Source organism: Macrobrachium rosenbergii, chromosome 47, assembly GCF_040412425.1.
Source record: "Macrobrachium rosenbergii isolate ZJJX-2024 chromosome 47, ASM4041242v1, whole genome shotgun sequence".
Lineage (NCBI taxonomy): Eukaryota > Metazoa > Arthropoda > Malacostraca > Decapoda > Palaemonidae > Macrobrachium > Macrobrachium rosenbergii.
In genome coordinates, this window is record NC_089787.1 from 13306506 (window position 1) to 13325317 (window position 18812).

Genomic DNA, 18812 nt, shown 5'->3' on the forward strand with positions numbered 1-18812 from the left:
TAAACTACCACAAGACAGTTGCCCTTTGTGCAGTTTCATATGGAATGTAAGCCCCTTTTTGCTCACTATCTTATTCGTGTGAACAGCCCTTGTATGTGCCTTTTAATGTTTTGTAATTTCATTGTTATTCTAAACTTGCTTCTCTTTCACTACTTTGTCAAAGATTTGTGCCTTTAGGTTATATATGTGATTTCAGTTTCCTTGGCTAATTTTAATTCTGCTCGTTTTTCTCATTTGCTTCAATGGTCTGGTTAAACTCTGTTTATATTGAAAATAACAATTCACAAAGTTCCTTTAGTTGTGGTTTTCAAATCCCTTTTGAGGGTTGTTCATTCTTTAGTTACTTTGTTTTCTGCAATGGTAACTTTTTTTTAGCATTCATTTTCATTTACACCTACATCCAATGAATGCTTTATAGCATTCATTTGTCCGTGTTTGTCTGTCCACAGATGACTAGTGTTTCCTGGGGATTTTACTCATGGTATTGTGTTTGATGTTTGTTGCTTTGCTTGTAAGATGGATGCATTTTGACGTTGGCACTAGGTCATTATGCCAGTTTTTAGGTATCGTGTTTTTAGCTTTTTGTTCTTCATACATATATATTTTTTGCCTAGATGCCATATATATATATAAGGTAATATAAAACTTATTTTACCTCTTGACATTTCATCACAGTTGAAACTTAAAAGCTGCAGTAAAAATACAGCACTTGCCAAGTCACCAATTTTCCTTGGAGAAATTTTGGTTTGTTGAAATTTACTTTCCCCTATTGTCAGGTTTATTATTCTTTCCTGTTACATAGTTTTACTTTGGCGTTGAATGGCCTTCAAAAATGATATTGTTAAGTGGATACCGTTTGCAGTATGCCTTATGCAGTCTATAAAAGTTAGGGCTAAAGGCTCTTGGCGGCAGTTTCTTTGGTCCTTAGCTCTGTTGCTTTCTGGTTTTTGCTCTACATCCAAGTCATTTGGTCTCTTCTTAACTAGCCATCTTAGTTTCTTTAACTGTTTTACCTCGTTTAAGAACAAAATTGGAGTTCTTACTCCATTGAAGAAGTAAACTCTACGGATATATGCTACATTAAAGAAGAAAATGTGGGAGTTTTTGCTGAGAAGCAAAAATTCGTAAGTTTTGTTATTTAATGAGATCCAGTAACACTTCAACACAATGTTCCCCAACTTAGCAGTCTCCTGGACGTATCAGCTTCGTTTTTATGATTATTTTTTGCTATGCTCCCATTTTAGGTACTACATTTTTAGATAAATCTCTTGAATTGAATGTTCAGTGTGAAGTACAGATTAGTTTAGGTTAGGAAAGATATGGGATTGCTGTTAACTGTAAGATACCTAGAAAGTGTTCAAGTGCGGGCTATATAATATATGGTCTTTTAGCAGACGTTATTACTTATTAGAAAGCCCGACCCCCAAAGGAATGTTTGTAGATTTTACTCCTGCAATTAAACAGAATTCAAGTTTTGTTCTTCAGTAATGTAAAAACAAGTGGGGGGGGGAATTTTTATGCTACAGTGAAGTAAATATCATGTTTTGTTTTTCAATGAGGTAAAATAGGTGAAGAAACTAAGACAGCTTCTCTAAAAATATTCGGTTGGTATGAGTGTCCAGAAGTGTAACTCAAACAATTAACAACGGGCAACACGTGTGGTTCTCATTTGATGTCCTGTTCCACCTTTTGTTTCTGAGTCCCCTTTTGGTTTGGCTAGGTCAGGCCATGGGTGTCATATCCCAGTACCCTTTTAAAATCCACAAACCATTAAGACTTCACACTGAACTTGTGGTAGAAAATTGCAAAAATCATAGCATGTGTATGCAATCCTTCTACTACTGATGATTGTTACTCATGATTTATGTGGTTTCAGAAGTTTGATAACTGTAAACTCTAAGTGACAGTTTCCTTGTTCTGAGAAGAATCCATGAGAAGCCATAACATGCACAAATACAGTTACATTCTCTGTAAATGTTGATAAGAAATTGCTCAAAAGACAAATTGCTCAAAAGACACCACTATTATGAAGTCTCTCTCTTTCTCTCTCTCTCTCTCTTTCTCTCTCTCTCTCTCTCTCCATTAAAATCAGCTTCATTAGCATAAATATTAACATCCCTGAACCTAATGTAATATGATATAGTACTATAATTTGTTGTTACACCCATCTGTGCAAAACATAAATTGCTGTCTTCAATTAAATTGTCATTTAGCTGATGATGTTATTAAGTAGTACACTAAATTTTCTCAAGATCGTAGTTAACTGCGAAAAAATAAGTGCATTTTGTTTAAGAAAAACTTTATAACCACCCACTTGAAGGTTCTTTATTAGAATCTCAGTACAGTACAGTACTTTAATTGCCATAACTACTTTCAGTGCATTGCTGTCAGTTAATTTCATGTGAAAAACCAACATTATCTTCGCAGTAATTTGCTTCCTTTGTAGATAAACTTCAAGTTTTACTTTGCACAACAATTTGTACTTGTTTCAAATCTCATGATTTTTCTGATCTGAAAACCTTTTAAACAAGACTCCAAAGGCATTGTGGTTCACAAAGTGTTCAGGTTTTTATCTTAAGTTTGTGGCAAGCTGAATCTGAAAGACATTGCCTTAGTCTGTCAGAAATTTACAAAGAATAGCTTTTGAAAAATTATCAGACCAACATTGTTGCACACTTGGAAAGATTTTTAGTTCTCTCAACTGCATAGCATTTTGGCACAAATATTAACAGATGCTTAAGTGGGAAGTTGTGTATTATATGTAGAAGTAGACTAGAGAATTGAGGCATTGAAGTACCACAGAGAACAATTTCCCGGTCAGATCTCATGGAGAAGCTGGTGGAGACAATGCTTGCTTAAAACTAACTACTTTAAATTAGCACCATATTGTAAAAACGAAATAGCATTTTCCTCTCGAAACATTAGCAATTTCAGTAAAGCCTCAGCCAGTGAGGAATACACATACTGTTACTGTAGAGGCGGACAAAAAAGTTCTCGTTTTAACCAACACTTTGACTAGAATGGTATATTATCTAGACAAGAGTAATTTTGCTGGAATTTTTATTTTATTTAGACAAGCAGTTTTGCTAAGATACTTGAGAGTTTGAAAAAGTTTTAGAGTTGGTTGGTTGTTCTCTAGAGAGAGAGCAGTTGTGACAAGTTTTCTGAACAAAATTTTCTTGTATGCCTTGTTGGATTAAAGTTATGTAAAATTTGTTCAATTTCAGGTAATTTTGAAATTTTGACATATGGATAAAAGAACTGGTTGTTGCTGTTTGAGTTATTATATAGATATTTTAAATAATTTAGTGCCCAGGTTCAGAAGACGCTAGTTTTCTGTAATTCAACTTTTGGTGTTGTCACAAGATTGTCCTTTGTAACTGAAAAAAGTCAATTTGGGGATTATAGCTTAAATCACACTTTCAGAGACATGAAGTCTTTCCCTCTGTGTATACAAGAAATTATTTACTCTGAAGGGAAAAATGTTTTGGAACTGTCATTGTTACAATCCCCAAATTTGGTTTTAATGTCCAAATTATACAGTTTTATACATTACAGCATCATATTTTACAATGTACACATGCAGGATGTGCATATTATGTAGACTATATACCAGAGAGAACCATAGAGAGGTCCGACTTCCTTTGTGCAGCGTAATTTGGCCGCCATTTTGATTGTGTGTAACTGGAGCTGCAGTGACAGCAACGTTTTGTAAACAAACATGCTCTGAGTGCACTGCAACCCACTGTAGGGCCAGCAGTTTGTCTTTGTACTGGAACACAACAAACTGCCAATGTTTATTTATTTGACAGCTTTTATGATTGTTCATTTTATGGACGTATATCAGAAAATAAGGGGGTACAAATAGGCCTATATATAAGTATGTAACAGTAAGAGGACCACTCAGATACATCACAGCCAAATGTGACTAGATCAGCAGAACAGACTTTGCTCCAAATAATACCTATTTAGGTAATTCCTTAGTGGGATAAAAATTTTATTCTTTCTCAGATATTCTTACAGACATGTATACAGACATGTATTAGTGTATATTTAGTGTATAAACAAAAATAACCCATAAATGTTTAAACAGTTTTATTCAAAGTTATGTAAAATAAAATACATATTTTCAAACATTTAGGCTATGTAAAATTACCTGTGAAAGGACTGCATCTGGAAAAGTAATGATTGTACTTCAGTGTCATTAAATGATGGCAGATATAATAGGCCCCAGGAGAAGAACATGCTAGCAAAATGTCAAGCCTTCACAAATACCATGCCTTAGCAAAATATGTACAAAATGCTATGCCTGTGCACAAAACCTATTAGGTAGTAGTTAATTACTACTAATCACGTACCACTACCAAAGGCATCAACACATACACATAGCACACACTGTTTAGCATTAAAATCACCACCAGTCCACCACCAAAAAGCATTAACACACACCAAGCTTAATCGAGTTAAACAGGGCTATACTTATCTGTCAGTGTGAAGACCTGTTAACAAAATACTTCATTTATGGGAAATTTTCAACAGTTTTCTGTTTTTACGTAATTTCTTTTCTTTGGATGCTTTATTCTTGATTTTCAATTGATATTTTAGTCTCATTGTAACATACAATTGCTTCATAAACTGTACACTTTGAGAACATGAAGGTGTACACAAAAGATCACAGTTGACATTGGAAGCTGCTGCCGTTAGCTTTTGCAAAACATTGGCACCAGAGACAACATTGGGATACATTTCTCTGAATACACACTCCATCGACTCTGTGAAGATAAGCAGTTTGCTGCTTGGTGGAAACAGTAGGTCTCTATCAATGGTGTAATTCTTGCACCTGAAGAATGTGTACTTCTCTGCCAGTTGAATTCTCTCTTCGTCGGTGGCTGACCACATAGCACGGCAAGTATCACATGGGTATTTCTTGACAGCTCTGCAACAGAGGTAGCCTGCTAGGTATATTTACCTCTGTAACATCCAACTGTGGCTCATGCAACATTGCTGCAAGTTTCTTTTGGGGGTTGGTAAGCACTGGCTTGATGGGCCTAGGCTTTCATCTGCCTGAAAGTCCAGAAATATACAAAATCAGACTACTATAATATTGAAAAGTTTGTCACTAATAAAAGTTTGTAATATCTGACTAAACTGCAGAGGTGTCAATGGGAGTTTCTGATTCTCCTGGGCTCTGATCACTACTACTAAATGAGCTAGCTGTTGAAGACTTCTGCAAAATAGAGTAAAGCATGAAGGTCTATATGGTACCATTTAACTAAACCTTCGCAAAATTTAGCCTGTGGCTAAATGTCCTCTAGATTTTCAAGGCAGTCTGTTTATAAAAAAAAAAAACATAACAGTACTTATACTGCTAGAAATTTTACCTTCTTCCGTCTGGATTTGAATGCTGGCTTAGCAGTGTATTCTGGCAGCTAACAGGCTGGGCTATAACTAATGAGCAGATCACACAAACCAGCAATGACAGGCACCTGGTTGACTTGCGGAGCTGACTGGCTGGACTTGGCACCTGGTTGACTTGCAGAGCTGACACCTGGCTGGCTATGACAGGCAAATGACAGGCACCTGGACTGACCTTGCAGAGCTGACACCTGGCTGGACTTTGGAGCTGAGGCACCTGGTTGACTGCTGACACCTGGCTGACAGGCACCTGGCAGAGCTGACACCTGGCTGGCTTGACAGGACTGATTGACTTGCAGAGCTGACACCTGGCTGGCTATGACAGGCACTTGGCTGACCTGTGGAGCTGACAGCTGGCTTATGACAGGCACCTGGTTGACTTGTGGAGCTGACACCTGGCTGGCTTACTGTTGACTGGAGCTGACACCTGGGCTGACAGGCTGCCTGCTGACTTGCAGAGCTGACACCTGGCTGGCTCCTGACAGGCACCTGGCGGAGGACACCTGGTTGACAGCAGAGCTGACACCTGGCTGGCTCCACCTAGGACTGGCACCTGGTTGAGCAGAGCTGACACCTGGCTGACTTGACAGGCACCTGACACCTGGCTGACACCTGGCTCCACCTATGACAGGCACCTGGTTGAGAGCTGACACCTGGCTGGCTCCACCTAGGACTGAACCTGTTGACTAGCAGAGCTGACACCTGGCTGGCTCCACCTATGACAGGCACCTATGACAGAGGCACCTGGCTGGCTCCACCTGACTGGCACCTGATTGACTTGCAGAGCTGACACCTGGCTGGCTCCACCTATGACAGGCTGACTTGTGGAGCTGACACCTGCAGAGCTGACACCTGGCTGGCTCCACCTATGACAGGCACCTGGTTGACTTGCAGAGCTGACACCTGGCTGGCTCCACCTATGACAGGCACCTGGTTGACTTGCAGAGCTGACACCTGGCTGGCTCCACCTATGACAGGCACCTGGCTGACCTGTGGAGCTGACAGCTGGCTGGCTCCACCTATGACAGGCACCTGGTTGACTTGTGGAGCTGACACCTGGCTGGCTCCACCTATGACAGGCACCTGGCTGACTTGCAGAGCTGACACCTGGCTGGCTCCACCTATGACAGGCACCTGGTTGACTTGCACAGCTGGCTGACCTGTGGATCTGACACCTGGCTGGCTTCATCTATGACAGGCACCTGGCTGACCTGTGGAGCTGACACCTGGCTGGCTTCATCTATGACTGGCACCTGGCAGTAGTCTGGGGCTCCTGACTGGAAGAGATTGCCCAACTGAAGCAGGATGTGGGTTTCTGTTGGTTTGGTGTTAGTGTTGGCCCCTACTGCCATAACACAATCGAGCACTTCCTGCCTGTAATCACCACGAAAGTTACAGGCATTTGGGTTGTCATGATGCCCCCTTTACTATGGATCACAGCGAAGAAAAGCTCTAAGGTGATGTGTAGACAGGCTTTCTGCTCCTATGCCTAAAATTTTACAATTATAAGTTCTTAACACAACAGATTTGCAAAGGTAACACTGGGTCACTATTAATTATTTACCTGTTAATATTCAGGGATGTACAGATTAATTATGATATACAATATTGTGCAACTAAAGAGTAACCTACTCTTCAGATCTTCCCAAAGCAGCTGGATGGCTGTCGGATTGTGTTTCCAACCACTAAGACTGGGGACTTCCACTTTTGTTGGCACAAACTATGTGGTGTCAAGCCATTCCCGATACTCCTGTAGCAACGGCATGTGAGAATGTTGTAGAGGTCTGTATGAACCACTGTTAAAGCAGTCAAACATCATGTTGAAAGTTTCAACAAACTGTGCAGTGACTGGGCTCCCTCACCGAGTCTGCCGAGGTCCACCAGGGTCATCAAAGCAGCATCAGAATGGCTCAAAAGATGCAAACATCAAACATAATATCATTCATGGTAAAGTGTGAGGATATGTAATGTTATAAAGTGATTTTGTAATTATAACCTTATGTAATTTTTAATAATTACCTGTGTTGCAAGCGATACTTTCATGGTGGAGAAAGGCGTGAGAAATATGTGGTCTCTAGTGAGCCGTGGGCACATCCTTATTGGCCTACTGGAGTCGTGCTTGTACAGCTCAGCTATATGTGACCAGTCAGCCAGTTTGTCTCCAATAAGAAACCCATGGTTCCGTAAATTGTTTCTCACACTTTTGATCAGGTGAGGTGTGTCATACAGATAGTACACTTTGTTGTTGTTTACTTCAAAGTATGGGTGTGTGGGAGTAACACCAAGTTGTTTCACTGCTGCGGAATTGTTTGTGCCTTGGTCTGTGACAAAGCAAACTGGGATCAGTCCTGTGTTCATGACATGTTTCACACACAGCTTCAAGTACTCTTGTCTTCAGTACTTAAGCTTTCACAGATCCTGCACTAAGGAAATATCCAATGGGTTGCTTCCATTTGCCAGTTATGCTCCTCAGCATGAAGACCCCTGCATGATTGGCTGTCAAACCATCACAGTCTAGGCCTTCTACTGAATCTGATGACACATTGTAAGACACATTTTCTTGAAGAGCCATTTGTGCTGCAACATGTACAGAACAGAATCATGCCAGCCTTCTTCAATGCTGATCATATTGAATAAATCAACCAGCGTGCTTTTGGATGGTAGCGTGAACACTTTACTAAGGATTCTGTAAGCCTTTGGGCTGGCATTCTTCAATTGCAGGGCAGCACTCTTCGCGCAGTCACTCCATTGGATGCCATTCTTGTGTCTTCCACTGACCTGCAGTTGTTCAATGACAAATTTGGCAGCCAGTGGTGGCAGACATTGTCTAATTATGGCATACACTTGTGTCATGGCTGTCTTTGGGACCTCCTTCTTTTGCAGTGTTGACAACTTGTTCTCAGTGGCTGCACTCTCCTCTTTAAACCACACTGCTGTGTTGACACCTGCTTCAGCTTGAGCAGTTTCTGTAATTAAATTAGAAAAATTTATGAGTTTATGCTTCATAGCACACATCTCAACACACACCATGAGCACTATCTTTGATCCTTAATCATCACACTGAGGCTATACTGATTTTAGGTGCAAGGATTCCATATGCTAGATAAGTATCACAGTTAAAATTTATTACCATTCATGGAACTGCTGTCATGGTCTTCTACTGCAGCAGACCATCCCCGATCACGTGGCTGCTTTCTCCTCACATCACCACTCTTTGGGGGGTTAGGGCAGTCAATCAACCACAGTATGCTATTTGGCAGCAACCCAGATTTCCTGTAATTTAAAATATATCTATACATTCTTCCAGGTTCTTACTTTGCAGAAAAGACTAGATCAACACAGTGTGACCAAAGTGATCATTTACAATCCATGGTTTGTTATTGATAAGTTGGTGAGCCATGGTGGCAAAATACAGTATTGGCCTGTAGTCAACAGCAATAAAATGTGGGTATTCCCCTGTAATTACCTGTCATTGGGGTTTTTGAATTGGGATGTGGCAAAATGATCACTGCAAACTCTGCGCCACTTCATCTGATCTGGACTTTTGCCTAGCAGGTCCTCTCTCCGAAGGTTTCTAATCCATTCTGCACACCTGAAATAAATTCAGTAGTTCCAGGTTATGGTAGATCTAAGCCGGCTGTCTGCAGTGAGCTAGGCTATGGCAGTTGACGTTTTTTCTATAGAGCTTTATCTGCTGAACAAGAATTTAAAGTAATATTTTGTCGCTCGGCTGTAATTAAGCTGTAAATTATCTTAGAACTGGTGTGGTAAAACCCTGAGAATAGCTAACAGTAAGGGGGACCCACTGGGAATTCAGAGTTTTTGGTGGGGTAAATAACTTGGGAAAAGGTTTGGGTACCTTATTGTTGTATTTCCTGTTATATATGTCATTTGGAACATGAAAAACAAGCATAAAAAGAAGGGCGAATAAATGGATAGTGGGAGCCGTTCCAAAGGCACTTTTCATTCATTACTAGTACTACTGATTCTAAGCCTTAACACGCATGCGCTAGCTTTCGGTTCACCAATCAGCAGCTGCTGGTTTTCTGCGCTTAACGAGAGCTGCGAGAGACTGGCAATTGACGTTTTCCTGTGTTATTTTACTTGAACAAGAATTTAAAGTAATTACCTCTTGCCAGAACATACGAGCTTGCAGGAATCTTTAAAAATGCAGATAAGGCGCGCAGCGCCGTTCTTCCATGGCGACCTATAGAGGCCACCAAAGTTGAAAGTGGAAATGGTAATGTTTTGTTTCCCGTTTACGAAAACTTCGAATAGTGTGCAGTGGAGCTACACTATGGCAATTGACGTTTTTCGATGTTATTTTACTTGCTTTTCAAGAGTTTAAGGTAATATTTTGCCGGTCGGCTGCTGCTAAACTGGAATTTACCCTTGAGCTGTGTGCGACCCACTGGTACAGACGTGCAGTTTTCAAGGGTCAATTACATTTTAGTTACAGCCTACTGCCAAAATATTATTTTAAATTATTGTTCAGCAGGTAAAATAACATAGGAAAACGTCAACTGCCATAGGCTAGCTGACCGCGGACAGCCGGTTTAGAATTACCCAGGTTATTTTTCATACATGATGATATAAAGAGACTGATCTATGATATTACATTGTATATACTGTAGGTACAGCAGCAAGCTTACAAACAACTACAGTGTATAGGAGCTTGCATGATGGGACTGACTGTGATTTTAGAATTTTGCATCAGCTTTTATAATTGCTTTGGGGTAGTTTTATGAATAAACATTCTATCCCACACATCCTACATGGCCTATCTGTCTGTTTACAAGAGTAATCATTATGAAAGTGAGGTGTAATGAACAATAATGAATAGTATATAGCAGTAAACAAGCTGCTTACAAGCAGATGGGCTGACAAACTAATGTGCTCACCTCGTGTTGTCCTTTGGAAAAGAGTAGAAGGCCACTTCTTTGTTTGTTTTTGTATACTTTGTACAGTTAATGGCAGAACACACTCTTCCTTTTGATCCAGAAGTTTTCTTGGTGTGGCCTGTGTAGTAGTGTAAATGATCCATGGAGAGATAATTTGGTGTAGACTCGGCTGCAGTGACAGAATGATGTGTCTTTAGCAACCTCCAGTTACACACAATCAAAATGGCTGCCAGCGCTCAGCCAATTACAATGCAGCACATAGGAAGTCGGCCCTCTCTATGGTTCTCTCTGCTATATACTATGCTATCCAGCTTGTATTATGCTAAAGATAAAAAGGCCCATAAAAACACACTATACTCACGTTGCAACCAAGTATTTCGGACACCAGTACTTCTGTAATCCTGATCACGGGTGAAATTCACCAGTTATCAGGAATACAAAAGTATTGGTATTCGAAATGTAGGTGTTTTTATGAGTTTTTAGCTTCATAGTGCATGTTAGATTACAGTGAGACATTCATGTATCATGATATATATACTGTAATTATGCATTTTGACATGTGATGTAATCATGAATTGTGACGTGTTGTATAGTCAATTCAGTGAATTATGTGCTGTAATCATGAATTTGACATATGCTGCTATCATGTATTTCGACAGATGAAATTTACAAAATAGTACTCTGCAAGGAAATAAATTCTAATTACAGTACTTAAACAACATGCTTTCATTTTCCTGAAAACCAAAGTATATGAAAATATTATTACAAAGTAATTTTTTTCTACCAATACTTGAGTGTCCCCCCGAAATAGGGGCTGACCTCATAAAACAAAAAGCCTTTAAACAAGGGCCCCTACAAACCAGAGGACTTGTATAGAAGTCAAACAGTCCCAGGGTAAGTCATGATGAGTGTGTTTTGTGTCGTTTCTCTAAATGGGAACTGAATAAAGTATTTGGCAACACAGTAACCCAGTCACCAAAACTTCTTCCAGCTGGTTAGCATTCACTTAGTCTGAAAAGGTTCCTAACAATCTAGAGAAACGAAACTTGAGACAGGAACATTGACATTTTTCCTAAATGAAATTCAGAGAGGTGTTTTAAATTACAGAACCAGAAATAGTCTTGGATATGGGATACAGGAGGACTTGAGAAAATTCTGCTGTCACTCTTGTTACTTGTCCTTTTTTTTTTTTTTCAAGTTCCACTTAACTAACTTGACAGCATATTTGCCTCGTAAAAGACTACCTGAAGTAACAAATGGAATAAAGACTTGAAATTCATTCAGTGAGCTAAGACCATTTTTGGTAATGCAGTTTCATAATGTCTTCGAAGAACAGACAGTCAAAATGCCTCCCACAATGATGACGGAGAGAATGCTATGCATGATAAGTACATTAAACACAAGACCAGTTCTTGGGTATCAATAACACGAAGCTGACTGGTGTCCTCTTCATAAAATGATTTACAGAAGGCCAATTAGTTTTGCTACATATCCTGACTTCCATAATGCAATGCATAGCCTCAAATCTAAGCCAAGTTCATGAAGATGGAATATTCAGATACTGGGAACAGTAGCCATAGCTCCACGCTTCTTTGAGAGTGACGACACTTGTATAAGCAGAAGAACGTTCGAACTCCACAAATGCCAAATCCACCAAAGTAAGAATGGATCTCAAAAACGACTTCAATAGTCAGGTAAACGTTTCCCTGAGGTTATGATCAAACATTTGATTATAAGGAAAGTATTTCATTACTTTTGAAGAAGATATATATGTCTAATTTGCCCTTAATACGAACTGCTTTTACGTGTTCACTCAATAAAACATAGAATTAGGTTAAACTGTATTAATTTGTGTGGTTCACGCAGTAATGAACTGATAGTCTATTTATATCACAATAAATCAGTAGAAACACTGGGAAGCCGACACAGTAAGTACAATACCACGCCCAGGTAACGATATTTTTGTGAATGTTGCAACTTGTTTAATGTGAAGTATTAAAATGAATATTTCTTACGTTACCTTAGCTGTTATATATCTTACGTAACCTTAGTTTAAATAATGACATCAAAAGCAGTAACTTATGAATGTAATTTATTCAGTACAAATTACATAACACTTAAATGAATGTGAATGAAATATCATTAATGTTCAGACATTTTTAGTTTACTTAAAATATGACGACCAAGTCACCACTGTAGGCACGAGTCCTTATTTTAAGCACATTTGATTATATCAGGCCAGCAGAAGCTCCCCAGAAAGCAGTAAGACCAAACACACGTCCAAGAGTTTCGATTCACGCGATGCTTCTCGTATGAGCAACAGAGTTCGGAAAAGGGGATGCCATCAATGAAGGATACTACCCTGACACCCCTGCAGCTTCACCCCAGCCAATAAGGTGTCCCTTACATTGACGAGTTAGCACAGGGAAGGCTCTGAAGGACGCACCATTGGTATGAAGGTAACCCTAGACATCAAAAGTAGCATTCAAGATACCCTCCTTGAAGGACAACTACCTGACCTTTACATTAAATTAAAATGGCTGTGTGTAGCAAAGCTGTTTCCTGCATGTTCTGTAAATCAAAAGGCATAAAAATATTGGTGTAATGTGCTCTTTGTGCAAACAATACAGTGTCCAGCCTAAAATATCTCTCGAATGGAATTGCTTGAAAGCAACACCTGCATGAAGTATGAAAGAGTTCCAACCATTAAACGAAAAGTTAAAAACTAAAAGAAAAGCAAAGTAGATCAAAAGCTTTTCTTCAAGGCTTCACTTCATTCAACAAGGAAGACTACTGCTGTGTACAATGGACCTATTTTGTACAAGAAGGCCCCAAGCAACAAGCATTTTAGCAGCCTCATAGGCTGTGAAGACAACCTTAAGTAAATCACTGGAAAAGGGCAAAGAGAGCTTACCAACCACGGCCTGTATCGACTAATTCGAAAAATGAAAACCTCCAACAAAACAGACAGATAACCTTCTTGACTGTAGAACATTACAGTTATTCTTCTAAAATCCTCATCCACATACAAAGACCTCCATGAATGTTAACACAACTGCTTCCCAGCAGTAATCAATTATTCTGTCTTCCAAGAAACAAAACGAGACGTTTCTTCTAGAAGTATAGAGCAGCACAAGAAGTAGTTATCAACAGCACATTAATAACCAATACCTAATAAAAAGATGGATCAGAACATTGCTGCAGGAGTCTCAGTTCAAGATTTATTTTTATTTTGCAAGAAACTGAGTGATTCTGGACAGTTCTCTCAACCTAAAATGGTCCTAATATAGATCACCAGAGCAATATAGGAACCAGGGAGGTACAACTGTCTCAGAAACCATATGAAAAGACGGGTTGAAATGAATAGCATATTCGGGGCACAGACAATAAACACCAAAACAATGAGTGTCAACATGAACTAGATTCGAAGGTAGGCCTATGTAGGAATTCAGAGGAGGGAAGGACCTGACCTCAATTAGCATAAAAATCAATCCTCTGCTTCGTCACTTACAAGGAAGCAGAGAGCACAATGTGGTAGTGGCTACCACAATTTTTAAGACTTTCCGATCAGTATATAAGCCTGAAATCTTTAGCTACACCCCACTGATAACATTCTCTGTGAGCTTGTAGACTTATCAATGGGCTCCACAGAATTTGGAACTACAAAGCCATCAAGGAGCCCCCATTTGCAAGGCAAAAATCGTAGAAGCATACCATCCTATTTCAGTTACTAAATGGTGACCCAAATATACTATACTACCAAAATCAAGAACAATAACAACAACAACAAAAGACATCCATTCACCAATGGCATCTTTTGCAAACAAGTTTAAATAACTTAGGTATCGAACTTGATTAGGCAATGGACAAGCAACAAGGAAAATTAACAGCGCTGTTGTGCTCTGATTTAAGGAAAGATGCAAAACCTCGTGATATGTATAGAAAGCAACATAAAAGTCATGCTGGGTAAGATGGAAACTAAGGAAATTATAGAAAATAAGGAGGGGCATAGACTATAAAGGGAAGATTACAGAGTATCTGTTGTTTAAATTACAATTTAATGAGAGCATATTAAAAGCAAGATCTTCCGTCTAGAAAAAATGCAATTTTGAGCTTTGAGAAATATGCCAAGAAGCAAAGATATGCCAAACTGAAACAAAAATGAGAGAGAGAGAGAGAATTCAAGTCTTTAGCAAAGCAGATGAAGACTTCTTTTAAGAGATTAAAGATAAAAAAAATATAAAAGAAAAACTGACAAAACTGATCCAGTACTTGTTTAAAGTTGAATGAAACCAATACTGGGCAACTGTCTTTACTTGTAAACAAGATTGACACCTTCTTAACAGCATTACAAGCAAGTATACTCTTATTTATAAAGAGATTGTGACAAAATAACCCTCTTGAACATGGAAAAGTTACATCTGTAAAAAACAAGCAGGAAAGCAAATTTCTGCATAAAAAAGGCTACAATAACAGACTGATCATATCAGCTGATGCCTGAATCACAACATATGTTCAGCATCTAGACCTACAAGCAACGCCCAAAGAAACACTTCAGAAAGGGCAGGAACCACTGATCTCCCACTGAATAAAAGAGTATACTAGAATCAGTAAGGACAAAACTCACTGAGAGGTTCCTAAGAACTGGGAAAATTAACACAAAGAGGAGTATATCCAAGTAGATTTGGGAGGAGCTGTGTGCACAGAAAAAGTAAAAATGTGAGCTTATTTCAGGCAGACTTTGGCGACTTTTAAACTGGATTTAACTACGCTGGGACTTTCAGATTGTTTACAAAAGACAGGATGAAATCCATAGTGGATTTACATAAGAGCAAGTACTGAATGAATCCTTTAGAACAGGGAGTAAGCAATATAAATCTTTCATGCCAGGAAAGGTAAATCTAGACAGGATTTAGAATCATAAATACAAAATAAATCCTTTAGACGAGAGAAAGAAACCTAAAACAGCCCTGTTAAATCCCTCAAAGCGAAATAAATCTAGGAAAAATATATGAGCACAATACTGAATAAATCCCTCAAAATGGAGGGAGAGAAGTTCAGAATGGATTTAGGTATGCGAGCACAAAACATCTCCTTCTGGCCACAATGACAGAGTATGAAATTCATAATAAATCGTACATAATGGAAACCAGTTTTAAAACAAACTGAGGAAGATCATCTCAGAGAATTAAATCTCGCGTGAATTCATTAATGGAGGATGCACGAAACACTTAAAAATAGTGAGTGGATTTAGGAATGCATCATAAGAAAGCAAGAAATCTTTACTACACCCCTTGTTGGAGGAAGTGTGAGCTCTGCTGTTATAGTGTTGTAAATAGTGAAACTGATGTTCCTGTAGATATGAAGGGGATATATTGCTTCATAATCTTTGGATTCTAGGAGGCAGCAGAGCTACTGACAGAAGAAGTGAACAGCAAAATTGCTGAACAAGAAATTCAAGAAAAATTTAGTGTCAGAAGATGATGAGGAAATATTTTGTCACTATAATCTTTAAAAAGTTTGTGACCTCTTTTCTGATAATTAAGACCGACCAAAATCACCAGCACAACACACAAAAGACTCCATGCAAGAGAAGCAAATTGAGCATGACCATTCAAAACTTTCCAACTAATATAACATGCAGGAAATGACAATTATTGCTTTAGTGTTTCAAAGTAGTCCTATATGATTTCTCAAAAGTGTTCCTGATTTCAACCAAAACAATGACTATACAAGTGTTTTGGTTCTTTATCACAGGTTTGAGGCAATAATTCATAAGACATTAGTCATGGATGAAAGGGTGGTAATTCCTTTCACTCCATTGTGAAAAATCTTAAGTTCTGACAAGTTCTTAAAGGGTACAGCTCAGTGAGTGAGTACAGCAACATACCACCTCAAAGATATCTACTTAAATGTGAAGAGCGTAATACTAATGACTTTAATCTTTAAAACGGTTGGTCTACTTATCCTCTTGAAATTCACTGACAAAGACTTGATGTCAGCTCTTTAAATCCTAATAAATTCCAAACATGATAAAAACAATCCTTATCCATTTCTATGTCAGCTTTATCCTCTTTGGGACCAGAAACAGAATGAATTCTTTCAAACTCTTCTGTGCTGTACACTTTTAGGCTAAAGTCTAATTTTACTCCATGCCTTTCTAGACCTACTAGCAAATCTAAGATTTTTCTGGCTCTGGTCCCATGTCACCTAGTAGTTCAAGTTCTCTAATAACATGAACATCTGTAGTCTTATCTGGTTGACAGTCTTACTGGAAACTGAATAATTATTATCGTATAAAAAAAGTATTCATCTTTACGACCTATCAATCCCATTCAACTGGAGCTTTAAGAACCTGAAGATCATGTCTGATATAATATTCATGAAATGCTTTTCATTATCAACGTTTTATGATTTAAAACTAGATGAAATTCATTTAGGAACTACAAAGGCCTCCACTATAACAGTAATAGGTGCAACAAGATTATTTAACTCCTCTTACAAAGACATACCGAACAGTGGTCATTCTGTAATCTAGTTTAAAGCACAGCCTTGCTTACAATATTCCACAGCACACTTTATCTTTTGAAAGAACCAAGCAACAACTCAGTTTCAACTCAGTTTAGAAAAGCATCAGGCTTTCACCTAAACATCTGTCCATCTGTAAGTCTCAAACTGGGATCAGCAAACTGCATGAAAGGCAAGCCTTACAAGCCCAAACTCCAAAGAGAGTTTCACTTTACACAAATGCGGCAGTTCACCAAGTTACATGTCAATATGATGAGGATATGGAATACTGAAGAAAACGATGAAGACAGAAATTTGAGACCACAACACTTGGCTACGGTTAGAACTTCCAAGAGAGACATTCCCGACACATTTTCATAAGGAAGGACTAAGCTTTTGAAAAGTTCACCTGTACACATCACTGTCGGAAAAATCTATTCTCTATCTTTAGAAATATCTCAGTACACACTAGAGACAACGGTAGATAAAACCTTGGTAACATTTATGAATTCATGACTGTAATTTCTATTCAGAACAAACTTACTCCAGTCAAAACAGTGAATGGTACCTTGAGTAGTGGAACCACACAAATCTACTCTCAGAATTATTGTAGCCATTTTACTCAACCCTTTTGATACAGATTAGCAGGAAGCAACAATACATGCACAGACAAGTTTAACAAAATGACAAGGTTGCTGCACCAGTTCTGAGTGAAATGATGCAACCATTTGCATGTTGCACTTTTCTTTAGTCAATTGCACAATAAGACACACAGCATGCAAAAAGCTTGGACGTGTATAAGGTGATTCTGATCCCCTTTCTAGAAAGTTTTTGATAGCCTAAATATAAGAAATTATTCCCGAAACTCTTCCTGACCCTTCACGGGACAATGGTACAGTCATAAACTAAAAAGGCCCTAGAATTAATGACATTTACATTCACGTTCTTTGTGCTTTTTTGTTTCCACAGATGCAGTACTATAAATAGATATCAATTTGTTTAGTTATAAATACAGGGAAGATTTTAGGCAAGGTCGTATTTGAAATACATTCACATTTTGGCAAGTTCAGCATCTTAACAGCAGAACGTATTCAGTTTATCAAATAATTTTTCTCAAAGCTGTGTGGAAGACCCACGCCTGATTCTTTTGCTTTCTGAAAATTCCATCTTCATAAGAACTATACTCACAATCTTGTTTATGCATTCATCATAGAAATCAGGCTACACAACAAAACTAATTATACCTCTGAAAAACATCTTATAAAAAGGAAACCTTCCACTTGCATGGTAAAGTTCCTTAACAATTAAGAGTACTCATGTTTAAAACAATACTTTTCAGGTATAGGACTCTTATATCTGTCATAATTTAAGTATGGAACCAACATGAGCGGCAGAAGTTCTTCAAAGGGACTACGGACAGCATTGCCAAAGATGGTCTTAGATTACTGAAAGTCTTAAAAATCTTAATCTACATGTTTTCTAATCAGCCATCATTTAGAAAGGTAACTTTGCTCCAAGCAAAACTTGAACATTACAAGTGGGCAAGTTACAAGTTAGACTCAAATTTTTCTTAAGTCTTCCTGTGACCAAGAATATCTTTGGTTCTGTGACAAAACACCTCTAAAAATTCCAAGTTTAAGTAAAAAAATAAACTCTATCAGTAAGTAAAAATGTCAACATCACAGTCTTAGGCTATCTCTTTTTATGAAGCTGATTTCAGACACCTATTCCAATAAATATTAAAACAACTGGAGGATGTCCAAATGACAAAATGCTTCCAGTTACCACACAGCTGTCAAACAAAACATTTCCATTTGGAGAAGACTGACACAAACCAAAATTGTCATGAGAGTTGTTCTGTGCTGTTTGGCTTCTAAAAGGCCTCTGGTAGCAGGACACCTGCCAGGAAGACTAATTTGCACCAGCACAGTCCTACAAGGTCAGCCCCTTGGGGTGTGGGCACAAGCCTTTATTTATTTAACATTTCCA

The 18812-nt window shown here is 38.5% G+C and overlaps 1 protein-coding gene and 1 long non-coding RNA gene across 2 annotated transcripts in view; one reads left to right on the plus strand and one right to left on the minus strand.

Moving 5' to 3' along the window:
- Positions 1-2038: 2038 nt before the first annotated feature.
- The window catches only part of LOC136830552 (uncharacterized), a 67239-nt gene continuing 50465 nt past the window's right edge, over positions 2039-18812 (plus strand). Inside the window, exon 1 of the long non-coding RNA XR_010850658.1 lies at positions 2039-3316. This is a non-coding gene — a long non-coding RNA (uncharacterized lncRNA). The remainder of the gene's footprint in view (positions 3317-18812) is intronic.
- LOC136830549 (52 kDa repressor of the inhibitor of the protein kinase-like) lies at positions 7373-11139 on the minus strand. Its single transcript, XM_067090059.1, has 4 exons — positions 10317-11139; positions 8882-9007; positions 8546-8688; positions 7373-8381 (listed from the first exon to the last, which is right to left on the minus strand). The coding sequence occupies exons 1-4, from the start codon at positions 10457-10459 to the stop codon at positions 7939-7941; spliced, it is 855 nt and encodes a 284-aa protein (XP_066946160.1). The 5' UTR covers positions 10460-11139; the 3' UTR covers positions 7373-7938.